The sequence below is a fragment of the Periplaneta americana genome, chromosome 1, assembly GCF_040183065.1.
Source record: "Periplaneta americana isolate PAMFEO1 chromosome 1, P.americana_PAMFEO1_priV1, whole genome shotgun sequence".
Lineage (NCBI taxonomy): Eukaryota > Metazoa > Arthropoda > Insecta > Blattodea > Blattidae > Periplaneta > Periplaneta americana.
In genome coordinates, this window is record NC_091117.1 from 127,099,263 (window position 1) to 127,113,478 (window position 14,216).

General features: G+C 35.4%; 1 protein-coding gene and 1 long non-coding RNA gene across 3 annotated transcripts in view; one reads left to right on the forward strand and one right to left on the reverse strand.

Moving 5' to 3' along the window:
- The window catches only part of LOC138700628 (uncharacterized), a 901,578-nt gene that overhangs the window by 241,290 nt on the left and 646,072 nt on the right, over positions 1–14,216 (reverse strand). The window lies entirely within an intron of this gene.
- The window catches only part of LOC138700543 (adenosine deaminase 2-like), a 36,508-nt gene that overhangs the window by 7,139 nt on the left and 15,153 nt on the right, over positions 1–14,216 (forward strand). The window contains exons 3-4 of the mRNA XM_069827135.1: positions 1,867–2,036; positions 8,108–8,426. Coding sequence (XP_069683236.1) covers positions 1,867–2,036; positions 8,108–8,426 — 489 coding nt within the window. The remainder of the gene's footprint in view (positions 1–1,866; positions 2,037–8,107; positions 8,427–14,216) is intronic.

Here is a 14,216-nt window from a genome sequence, read left to right on the forward strand (position 1 = left end):
ATGAGTTTTTCATAATTATATCATAACAATTTTATGAAACCACAATCTACTATGTATATCGCAAATCGTGTAGCCTACCTGCTATGTCATTCGCATGCAGGCCAACAATGAACCCACGCGGTTACAAAATATAGAAAATGGAGGAAAATTATTATTATTATTATTATTATTATTATTATTATTTTCGCCATAATTATAGCTGTTGTAATTATTGCATTCCTGATTCCAGTGTCACCTCATTTGAGGAGGTATGATATATACAATAACTGCAATTTGGGTATAGATAATATTCTTGAAATCTGTTATCCAGAATGAAAAATTTAAAAACTTATGAATTTACTGTACTGTAAAGTATAGTTGCAGAGCTGAAAGAAAGTAGAAACTTGATATCTAATATGCTGTGTTAAATGACAATATTTTCTAGATAGACGTTCAATGTGTGCGCAAATTTAATTCTAATAAATGGAAGTTAATAAACCTATTAAGTTTTGCTATGTTCCAATGTAGTACACTGTGTATTAATTTACTAATATTTCTTAGTGATACTGTCATAATAACCACTTTCATGTGTTAAAATAAGAACTAAGTTGTATATAACCTAGTTGACTAGTTTCAGCATTGTCTCAGCCGTTCTGATGATATTCTACCTATGATCAGTTTCTTCTAAAATTTTTAGTACGGTACCACGATCTTCGTGACGCGGTATCTTTCGTGAAATTTTCTGCCATTCAGATTTTCAAAATGATCGTTTCTTAAATGGTTATCATTATCTCCATCTGGCTCTTGATTTTCGAATAGTTGCAGATGTAACGCCATCATCAAATTTATCATGCTATCAAAGGAGAGTACGTTACATGGCGATAAAAATGTTAAATAGTCTTCCCGAAGACATTAAGAATCATAGCCAAAACCCTGCATTATTTAAGGTAAAACTAAAAAATTACTAATATCTCACACTTTCTATTCTGTAGATGAATTCTTGACAATTCACAATACTGTGTAAATATTTTAATACTATTAAATGGTAAACATATTACATTGTATAGAATATTATTGTTATTAAGGTATTAATTCTGTAGATATTTCATATTTGCATTTTATATGTATTGCATTTATATGTTAAACGTAAGAATTGGATATGTTCTTTATTCTATGCTATAAAGAAAATGTAAGAATATTATGAACGAATAAGTCTGTCTGTCTGTCTGTCTGTCTGTCCGTGTGTCTGTCCGTCCGTCCGTCCGTCCGTCTGCCTGCCTACCTACCTATCTATCTACTTACCTATCTACCTACCTATCTAACAATTCTGCGTCGAAACGTTCCGCCATTTTGTACTGCAACTAGTGAACCATTAAAAATTTAAAGATGGAAATTTCTATAACTAAAATAATGATAGCTTTACTGGTTCGTTAGGGTTGAAGATGCTTGATGAGCTGTAAAAATAATTTAATGAACCAGTAAATGCATTAACGAATAATTAAACACAGTGTGAAGATTGGCGAAACCGGCTGTGACACTATTATCTTTGAGATAAACCCCGCTCCGAGCAGGCTCTTCAAAAATCTTGGGGTAAGAATGAGTATACTGCAATGAAATAAAACTTTAATACTTCCCATTGAAATGCTTTATTCTCGAAACTTACTGTTCAGTAATATCTAAGGCTGCTATTCATAGACATTTCGCTAGCCCGCGCTACGAGCGTGCTAAACAGGATTCATATCATATCATATAGCTAACACTGGTTTATGAATACGAAAAACGTTCGTTCGCTGATCATCCACCGAAAGCCCGCGCTAAGAATGTCTATGAATACGCCCCTTAATGTTTAGCCATTATGTATTTATGATAGTATTTTCTATTTTCCAGCCAAATATCCTGACATAAACGCAGTTTGGAAGATATTTATTAAAATCTTCAGAACAGTGAGGGGTTTGATTTTCTATAGACCAGCATTTGAATCCTATTATTTGCAAGTATTGAAAGAATTTAAAGAAGATAACGTGATGTATCTGGAGCTTCGATCTGAAGTCAGAGGTGTAAGTACTTTTCAACTGATCCTACGACAATTTACTTATAAATGTACTAGGACCTAATTAACGTCCCTTATTTCGCCTGACGTTTTATTACATGTGAATGCTAGAGGTTACTTGTCTGAGGAAATATTCATGGAGAAAATATTTAATATCCATAAATAATTAGTACCAATAACTAAAACTCTTTCAGTAAAAATTTATTTCCTTCCAGAGGAAAGGGTCTAAAAGACGCAGGCCTACTTTTTTTTTTTACTTGTTTATGCAGTCTCTTGTGATAACCATGAATATGCAGTTAGTTCATGAAACTCACAGAAGTGACGACAGAGCGATTAAAAGGATCAATTTAATGAATGAGCATCATGAAAACGATGACTATATGTCGACAATTATGATGAAGATGATATGTTGTTGTTAATGATGATGATGACGACTAGAGGGGCGGATTCATATGCACTAAAAGACTGCAAAATATACATGCACTTATGCAGTTTAAAACTAGTATATATGCACCAACAATAACAAAATATGCTCTGTTAAAATTGGAAAAAAAAAAAAAAGTTTCGATTTTAAGAAATTTGCTAGTATTGATTGTTTTCCAGTTATATGCAAGGATATTGAGACGTAACTTCATTTATTTCTGCTGGAGTTGCATATTCTCCTAAATTGTTAGGCAATGAGCTTTCTATATTATCTACACACAAGAATCTTTTTAAATGATGAGAAACTCCTTTCAGCATCAGAGGAATTGCCCACAGTGATTTGCTGATAATAGTGTACTATCTGTATATTGTCCTATTGCAATAAATAAAATATAACTGTAATGTGTTTCAATGTCTGCGTTTCTTCTGTATTCCATTTTTTACGAATTTTCCGTGTTTTTAATCTTGTTTTACGCACTAGAATCCTTAAATATGCTTTTATACTCGCTAAAAGTGAAATATGCATTAATCACTTAAATATTCATGAATATGCACTACAAAATCTTTACATTATTTTAGTTGCAAATATCTTGAAACGCATTTATCTAATAGTAGTAGCATGTGATTTTCAACTAAGGAATAAAACATCCAAATATGCTAAAATCCGCCCCTTATTGGTAGTGGTGGTGGTAGTAGTAGTAGTAGTAGTAGTAGTAGTAGTAGTAGTAGTAGTAGTAGTAGTAGTAGTAGTAGTAGTAGTAGTAGTAGTAGTAGTAGTAGTAGTAGTAGTAGTAGTAGTAGTGGTGGTGGTGGTGGTAGCAGTAGCAGTAGCAGTAGTAGTATCTGTAGCAATAACAATATATACTTTATTAGTGATAACTGCACTATAAACTATAAAATATTCAGTAATGATGGTAAAATAAACTGAAATGCCACTATCTACCCTAGTAAAAATAGCACGCTTCGCCACTGTCCAAAGCTATATCCTCCTCTACACGAAACTGATGTGTAAGTCGATGAAAAAGGACGAGACAAAATGAGCCAAAAATAAAATAATGTATTCACAAAATATCGTGATGGTAATGAACTAATGATGTTAACAAAATGTGGTGATAATGAAGACGAGATGTGATTGTAATTACGAGATTTAGTAGTGATGATGACGGGATATGATTGATAATTGAGATGTAATAGTGACAGTGACGAGATGTAATTGAATATGAGTGTGACAATGAAATGTGATAATGGTGATGTCGATAATGGAAAGTAATTGTTATATTGCCGAAATGTGGTGAAGATATGACAGTAATTACGAGATATAGTAATGGCGATGAAAAAATGTGATTAAATTTTGTGTTGAGAATGAAACGTGATGATGATGACGATAATGAAAAGTGATGGTTATGAAGACAAATGCGGTGATAATAGTGAATACGAGATATGATGATAACGAGATAAGGCAATAAATTGCGATTAAATGCGATGGTGATAATGAAATGTGATGATGGTGGAAAGTGATAATTATGACGACGGAATATGATGATAATAGTGAATATGAGATGTTATGATAATTTATAGATGTAGTAATGTTTGTGATGAGATGCGGTTAAATATAATGGTGATAATTAAATTTGGTTATGATGATGAAAATTGATGATTATAATGATGACATGTAGTAATAATAATGAAGGCAGGATGTGATATAATTTTTAAATGTGGTAATGATGGTGACGAGTTGTAATTAAATGTGATCGCTATAATAAAATATGATGATCAGAAGTGACGATCATGATGATAAAATATGGTGATAATGAAGACGAGACATGATTATAATTACGATACATCATAATGATGGTGACAAGATGTGATTAAATGTGAAAGCGATAATGAAATGTAATGACAAAATATTGATGATGACGAAATGTGGTGATAATAATGAAGACAAAATGTGGTGATAATTACGAAATATAGTAGGATAATGATGTGATTAAATGTGATGATGGCAATGATGATAAAGATGACGGTGATGACTATGATGATGACGACAAAGATAATTATATAATGTGATTGTCATGATAATGGATTTGATATCTGTATTGAAATGTAGTGGTGATGAAACGACTGATGATAACAATGAAATAGAGTAGTGGCTCTCATGAAAATAATGAAAAATGGTAATGGAATTTGATTATAGTGGTGGTGATGATGATGATGATTATGATGATGGTGATGATGATGAAAAAATAAAGAAATACCAATAAAGGAAGGAGGATGAAGTTGAGAGTAAAGCGAAACATTTCGGAGGTACAAATTTTAATGTCCTTAAGGCGAAATTTCGAAGTTAATATCAAGTTTCAAATATTGTCTATACTACTAACATAACATAACGTCCAACGTAACACTGCTGGTCGATAGACTAGTGTGATATAACACTGCTTGTCGATAGACTAGTGTGATGGTGTATTTTAATATAATATATTTTATGATGAAGGATGGATGGAGCGGAGAAAAATTCTCTCCAGCACCGGGACTCGAACCCGAAATTTCAGCTCTACGTGCTGACGCTTTATCCACTAAGCCACACCGGATTCCAGTTCCGGTGCCGGATTGAAACCTCTAATACGTACTTTGGTACATCACAATAAGATTTAATATATTTTGTATTTTAATTTTGATCAATATCATTCGAGGAACAATTACTGAAATTTATAGAATAGGCATAAACGTTATGTTGTTTATATTTATACAGTCAGCTCTGGATATAGTTAACATTCGGCTATAGTGAACCGAAATCGTTGGTCCCGACCCCCAAACATTAAAAAGTACATTAATATTGTAACTTTTTTTTTTACTAGACAACAATGTAACTTTATTCTTCCAACAATAACTCTTCACTTTCTACACAGTAACACAGTATTCGTTAGTGCACTCCACTGACAATGACAATTTACTTGGACTATTACGAACAATGAACTGTTAATTTTAACTAATATTTACAAAGCACTATTTACAAATCAGAACTGTCAGTTCTCAGTTCACAGTTACTCTAGCTCAGTCACTCGAGCTCACAGTATCTCGAACCACAGACCTTCAGAGACAGTTCACTGTACTCGAACTCAGGTCCCTCCAACTGCGGTCCACTGCACTCGAACTCAGGCCTTCGGATGCTGACACAGTTGCGGACGCACACTCGAGTCGAACTCCGGTACACAAGACTGGCTTGCTTGCTCTGGTTTACTCACTGACTGAATAAACTGAAACTGCTCAAGTTCGCCCGCGTTTCTTCTTTTATAGCAAAATCATAGTTGCGAGAAATTTCTACGGGTGTGCAGAAATAGCTCTCTCGAATTATCTGGATATCTCCACTTCGACGGACTTCTGGAAGAGTCGGGAGGGTCCGTTTCCCCTTCACTCCGCACGCAGCAGTTGCGCGCGCACCCTCCCCTCGTCGCGTTGACGTAATACACCCCCTCTGCCCTTCAGCATGCAGATGCTCCCCGTACCAGCGTTTCGTCTGCCGCGCACCCTGTCGGACGCGTGTTCAAACCCCGTTGCAGCTGTCACAATATTTCCGTTTATAGTGAACCCTCGCTTCGGTTATAGTGAACCTTCTATCCTGACAAATTCTTATTTGAAGTCAGACCTTCTTGTATAAAATTGAAGGAATGTGTTGAGAACAACATTCTAAGTTTCTTAGTCCTTTAGTCAAAGAACAAAGGTAGAATTAGTGATTCCTATACAATGAGCTGTACTGTAAATCCAGGCAACGTGTGACGAACTTGCCTCACTCCACTATCGAAGGGTTGACATTCTGTTCTCAGACACACTACTCTACAGTTATTTCTTAACCTCCACCGTCAAAGGGTTACCTTTTGTTCTCAGAAACATTTCAATTATGACGGATAGCATCGAAACAACGGAAAATGAAATTACTTTCTTTTATTGAAAGGGGACGAACATTGTGTCAAGAGGTAAGATTTCGATGGATTTCAAACTCCATCAACCCTCTCCCAGTTTCCATTAAGTGACCCGGAAAATTCCAAGAGTGAGTACGCAGTCACATCATAACAGCGTTTGTCATTTCTACCTAATCTAGTGATCCAACAGTGAATGTACTGTATAAAAATGTCGAAGCGTAAAGTGTTTTCTTTGGAAGATAAGGAGAATATTATAAGTAGTGTTGTAAGATTTAATCGATTAATCGATCAATTTCTGTTGTAAGATTAATCGATCAAAAATATTTAATCGAATCGATTAAAATTAATCGGTTGTAGCTGATATTAATTATTATTTTGTTCATACAAACTCATACTAAAAATTCCGACAATATTTATCCCTGAAAATTGCTTACTTAAAAGCACAATAATACTGTTATTTTCTAACTGTAAGCCAGGTATCGTAGGAAAAATCAAACACTTCAGAAAGAGATGGAGATATGAGTACAATGACCTAGTCTACCTCTATTGAAAGTTGAAACACAATACGATACCCTATTAAGTTTTATGGTTTTCCGAGAAAAATTGCACATTGTTGTCAGCTCATCTTCCTAGCATATGAAATACATACTTTTCTGGGATTCCTCCCCCTCATTCCTTATAAAATAGCCATGTCTACAGTGTGCAAGTGAGAGCGTAACTATCTTCTTCTTTTTCTAAAATCTGGTAATTCGGATTACAATAGGGGGCAGTCTTCTCTTTCGACCGCTGTACTTTTGCAGGTGCTTACACTTTCTGTACTGAGTTTGTATATGACGGTTGTGTGTTTAGTTTGATAAAGAAAAAAATTCAGTTTTCTGTGGTCTGTGAAAAGTGTAAACTCCATTATGTCATACGAGAATCTGAGAGGTAAACTCGGTGAAACGTTTGGATTTAAATTGAACGATCGCGGAGAAGTGCTTGACAAAAAAAAATTTCGTGTTTAGTGATGCAGAAAACATTGTTACTAAACGTAGAGCGGCACTTAATTCGGGGCATGTGAATGATGAAGCAGTATTAACTAGGTGAGTCTTCATACTTTTTGTTATTTATGTTTGTCTCAAAAATTCCCGGAGAAATTGACATAATAAATTATAAGCCTCATAATAAATATGTTAGTGAGTAATTAAAATAGTTGTTTTATAATATAACGATACAATATATATATATATATATATATATATATATATATATATATACACACACACACAACATTTAATACTTATGCTTATCATAGAACACAAGTTAAATTTAACAATAATTGTACATTACAGTATATTATAACATTTTTTCAACTCGATCAAAACTCGAATAATAATCTATCGATTAATCGATTAAATTCAAATAGTTAATCGATTAAATATTTTGATCGATCGACAGCACTAATTATAAGTGACATTGAACTGGTCTTTCGCAAGCGGACTCTGTCAACAGTACAGTTTAAGTAAATCAACTGTGAGTAACAGTATACAGTGTAATCCATTCCACAAAAGTGAAATATTTTATTTTCTTGTTCACAATTTCATTCATTTCTGTCATTTAAGATTAGGGGAGAGATACTTCGGATATAGTGAACTTCGGACATAATGAACGAAATATGCGAGTCCACAGAGGTTCACTATATCCGCAGTTGACTGTATTTTGTTCCGACAAATTTAATAATTTTTCTTTCTATCTACAGTTATACGAATTAAATGGAACGATTCTACCTTATAACGAAATCGCTTCCATCTTCGACAGACTTACACGTCAATTCATTTACGAGAATCCTGACTTCTTGGGCGTTAAGATAATCTATTCGGTAATACGCAGAGTGGACAACAAGATCTTAGAAGAACATCTAAGGAAAGCCCAGAATCTAAAGAAAGTGTATCCAGACCTCATAGCAGGATTCGATCTGATGGGGCAAGAAGATATGGGACGTTCTCTTGAATATTTTGCAGATACATTAATCACAGCAAATAAGGAATTGAAGTACTTTTTCCATGCCGGAGAAACAAGTAAGAGTAATACATAATATTACATTATTCCTAACACACCAACATTATAAACAGTAATATACAGAGTGTTTCCGGGATGGTGTTACTAACTTTCAGGGATGATGGGGAAGGGCACATGTATCAATTTGAGATAAGGAACCCTAATCCGGAAATGACTGAGTCAAAAGTTATAAGCAAAAATAGTTGTGTGGAAATGAAATTGTAATTTGGCACCATGTGCCCTCCTTCCCTTAACCTTTGGAACAGTCGTGGAAAGATGGTATGGGCCGGATGTCTCCTACGTGGGTACTTGCACCGATACAATCTGTGAGCTTGTCTACTGTTCCCATTGGCTCATCCGTATTCGAAAATCAGGTCTGCATATTCCGCTCTCGTGTACTCCTCCATTTCACTAGGACTGATCGATTGTACACAATATACACTGCTGTCTACAGACGTGCATATCAGGACCGACCATGTTCGTTACACATTACGTCATCTGCATTGCTTTAGTGTAGTTTCCTATCCCCACTCCTCAGACAGCGCACTGAATGGAATACTGTAAGTAGACAATGTAAACAACGTCAGATGAATATAGTATGTGTAAGATGTACAGATAAATACACATAAATAAAGTGTACAGAGGAATAAATTGTTTCATTTCCAGACTTCTATTTTTCCTTATAACTTTCGACTCATTTCCGGACCAGGGTTCCTTTTCTCAAATTGATACATGTGTCCTTCCCCATCATTCCTGAAAGTTAGTAACACTAACCCGGGAACATTCTGTATTTATGCATCACCTGTTAATATTATTAGTAGTAACAGCAGTAGCACGAGTAGTAGCAACAACAGTAGTAGTAATAAAAAGGATAGACCCCATTAGTAATAACAGCCGCAGTAGAACACTAACAGAGGTAGAAGTAGGTAGTAACAGTAGCTGCAGGAGTAATGTTAGTAACACTAATAGCAGAAGTAGGAGTAGGCGTAACAGCAGTTGAAAGAGTAGTATTAGTAACAGCAGCTATAGGAGTAGTGGAAGTAACACTAACAGCAGAAGTAGGAGTAGGCGTAATAGCAGAAGGAAGTAGTGGTAGTAACACTAACAGCAGAAGTAGGAGTAGGCGTAACAGCAGTTGAAAGAGTAGTATTAGTAACAGCAGCTATAGGAGTAGTGGTAGTAACACTAACAGCAGAAGTAGGAGTAGGCGTAATAGCAGAAGGAAGTAGTGGTAGTAACACTAACAGCAGAAGTAGGAGTAGGCGTAACAGCAGTTGAAAGAGTAGTATTAGTAACAGCAGCTATAGTAGTGGTAGTAACACTAACAGCAGAAGTAGGAGTAGGCGTAATAGCAGAAGGAAGTAGTGGTAGTAACACTAACAGCAGAAGTAGGAGTAGGCGTAACAGCAGTTGAAAGAGTAGTATTAGTAACAGCAGCTATAGGAGTAGTGGAAGTAACACTAACAGCAGAAGTAGGAGTAGGCGTAATAGCAGAAGGAAGTAGTGGTAGTAACACTAACAGCAGAAGTAGGAGTAGGCGTAACAGCAGTTGAAAGAGTAGTATTAGTAACAGCAGCTATAGGAGTAGTGGTAGTAACACTAACAGCAGAAGTAGGAGTAGGCGTAATAGCAGAAGGAAGTAGTGGTAGTAACACTAACAGCAGAAGTAGGAGTAGGCGTAACAGCAGTTGAAAGAGTAGTATTAGTAACAGCAGCTATAGGAGTAGTGGTAGTAACACTAACAGCAGAAGTAGGAGTAGGCGTAATAGCAGAAGGAAGTAGTGGTAGTAACACTAACAGCAGAAGTAGGAGTAGGCGTAACAGCAGTTGAAGGAGTAACAGCAGTTGGAGTAGTAGTAGTAGTAGTAACAGCAGCTACAGTAGTAGTGGTAGTAACACTAACAGCAGAAGTAGGAGTAGGCGTAACAGCAGTTGAAGTAGAAGTTAGTATGCTGTCTCGACAGTGTTAAACTAATAACTCTTCTACTCCCGCTATTAACTTCCAAAACATTCCATTTCTTCTTATTGGTCTTAAATGTCTAACATCTGTTAGTTCCACACTTTACTTGCATTCCTTTCAGCATTCTATTCTTACCCGTGGCGTTGCCAGGATCAGGGCAAGGGGGATGCGGATGGGGTGCGAGATTTAAAAATGGGGTGCGAGCTGTAAAAATGTGGCACATAAAAATCCAAAATGTTCTCTCATGCACTTACGCGCATACTACATCATTTTCTAAGATTTACTTCTTTACCATAAACTTCTACCGATATCTATATTAATTAACTTGGGAATGTTTTAAATTTCCTAACATCCATTTCAATTCTATAACCTTCTAACTGACTTCTATATCCAAGATTTTGTAAACACACTTTCATCACACTAACACACCAACAGTACATCACCAAACTACTATGGCCTATTACAATTTCTTTCTGACATTTTATTTATTTCATACTGCTCATGCACCAACTTCTTAACTTTCAACTTTTTTGGCCTTTAATTCTACCCGACAGCGATAAAATACTGCCCTGTGGTGACGAAAGCATCCTTTTCAAGAGATTATCAAACACGGATGGAATGAGAGTAATCTTAAATGCACACGCAGGTAGTTCAAGTTTATTTCAGACACGATTTAAGGTTCCATTTTGATTAAACATATGACCAATTACATAAGAAAATCTTATTTTTCTTAATACAGACCCCAAGACTTGTATTACTCATCATTTGGGACAAGTTTACCTGGTTGAGGTTTTTTTCGGGGTTTTCCCTCAACCCTCAATCTCATTCAGACGCTAGATAACCACAGCAGGTGATAAAGCGACATAAAATAACCAAGTAAAAAAATTATTATTCAGCATTCATGGAGATGGAGTTCAGCTTTAGTCGAGTTTCCCCTCAATCAGTGGCGATTCCTCCATCAAGGATATGAGAATGATCCTACAGTTTAATTTCGTGCCTCTGAGGATAGAAAAGATTTTAATTACAAATTTTATTTTTAATGCGTCCCGATGTAATAATTTTCTTCAAATTTCCACTTTCTGTCGTGAGCTGTCGCCACTGCACATCTCAGACCTTAGGAATACTTTCCGAAGAACCATCCAAATATCTTACAGCAAACGGTTTTTTCTAGCAGTGAAGTTCTGGACAGGGGTAAGTGCGTTGGGCGGGGTATGGCTTGACTTAAACTGCGTTTGAGGATATGACCATATATCCTAATACTACGACCCTTCTTTCTGAGTGGTGGTGTGGAAACCCTGTCAGAGACTACAATACAAATTTTCAAGTATCCTTGTAGCCTCCTTAAATGCAGTTCATTGGTCATTTTAAAAGAACAGAATAAGCGAAATAATAAATAATTTAAAATTATGTAATATAAAAAATAAAATGAATGAAAACCAAAATTACATAAAAATAAATAAAATAAGCTATAATAAAACAAGAATTAACAGGACTTTCAGATGACAGGACTGCCGAAAGAATATCTGAAGTTGTATTTCATAATTTAGAAGAATTTAACTGTAGCAAGAAATTAATTGCGCAGGCTCTATTATTATTATTATTATTATTATTATTATTATTATTATTATTATTATTATTATTTTCTGTCTTGGTCATCAAACGTCAATCTCCTACAAACGAAAAATATCACGAGTCGCCACTGCCTTCAATCTTTGGTAGCTAATGTTTTCCTGACATTTAACTTCCTTCTCGGTGACTTCGTCTTCCTACCACAACCATTGCGGCGACTCTGCTGCCGTTATGCATCCTGTTTGCATATTTAAACCACATCCGTCAACTCTTCACTAATTTCAATATATTCCCAAAACTTCGTGTCCTCTTCCTCCGAGAATTTCCAACAACAATAAAAATGTAGCTGGTTACTTTTCTCCAATGCAGATTTAAGGCCAAAATGTCAAGAAACAGTAAATGCCCTATTCCCAGCAAGCCAGCTTTCAGAGAGCCGTCACTATTATTGAGGATGTCATAAATTCTTCCTTATCTACATCAGTTTTTTGCTCAGGGTCATCAGTGTCATTAACCTTAAACAAGACTTGCAGGGAGCTTATTCTGATCTTTCCTGAAAATTCAAGACAATCCCAATGTTGTTAGAAGAAAGGTTGAATTTTTTAAAAAGAATATCCAATACAGAAAGAACGTATACAGTTTATTAAAAAAAATCGGTAAAGTTGTGAAGTGTCCTGATAAAAGCCGAATTAAATCTCAGACTACCTGTGGACCGGAATAAATCAGGTCGCGGGCTGCCAGTTGATCGTCACTGATTTATATTGTATGCGTACTTCACTTTCTACATTCATGTATTTGTTTTTTCGCACCCCATCCCTGAGACAGTCGGATACTGTGTCGACAATACTTGTTAGAAAGTATCATTTTTCTACAGTAATCTCACTAGAGATTTTTTTTATTTAAAATCTAGAGAACTCGAGTGTGATTTAATTGACTATTACACGATTAGAAGAAAGTAAATAAAGATTAGAAGAAATAAAGTACTCTAATACAATAAAATATTAGTTGGCTTAATAAAATTCTATTTCACTACTCTTAGCTTCGCCAAAACGTTTGAACGAGCCGCCATTTTCAGTTGACTTTCTATGCGGTAAACAAATGACGACGCAAAGCATGTTTTATAGTACCGTAAAGAATTTGCAGTTTTTTAATGTTGGCAGGCAAAGAAACAAATGATAGGGAGGTGATAAAAACAGAAGAAAGTATATAAAGGTTAGAAGAGATAAAGTACTCTAATACAATAAAATGGATATTAATCGACTTACTAAAATTCTATTTCACTAATGTTACTTTCACCAAATGTTTGAACGGAGCCGCCATTTTCAGTCAACTATCTATGCGGGAAACAAACGACGATCGCAAAACATGTTTTATAATAGCGTGAAGAATTTGCAGTTTGAAATGTTGGAAAACAAAGAAATGCTAGGGAAGTGATAAAAACAAACAAATGCTAGAGAAGCGACACAAAATAAACAAATGCTAGGGAAGTGATAGAATAGTGCGATAAGCAGCCATGATTGGTTGAAAGACGTCCTTTCGTACAGTTTTATTGTTCAAAGTAGTATGATGTAGTAAAAGTGTAATAGTCAATAATAATCTATAATTTGCTATCTATTCTCAGGTAGTTGTAGTGTCCTAGTGTTCTTCTCTACAGTAACTTATTATATTAGTGCATACTTAAAAGTTTATATCAAATTAATTCTTTAAATATTACATCTGACTAAGCATTTCGTAAGGAAATCTTAACTTCGGTCTGTCTCTCTATCTCTCTGCCTACAGCACTTCTTTTCAACTACATACATAATACATACACGCACGCATACATACATACATACATACATACATACATACATACATACATACATGCACACATACATACATGCACACATACATACATACATGCACACATACATACATACATGCACACATACAAACATACATACATAATATAATATACATAGTGTTCTGCCCATGGGCAGGTCTTTCACTGCAAATCCAGCATTCTCCAGTCTTTTATATTTTCTGCCTTCCTCTGTCTCCTCATATGATCCATATATCTTAATGTCGTCTATCATCTGATATTTTCTTCTGTCCCGAACTCTTCTCCCGTTCACCATTCCTTCCAGTGCATCCTTCAGTAGGCAGTGACCAGTGACCCAGCCAATTGCTTTTCCTCTTTCTGATCAGTTTCAGAATCATTCTTTCTTCACTCACTCTTTCCAACACAGCTACGTTTCTTATCTGTCTCTTCACTTCACACGCTCCATCCTTCTCCATATCCACA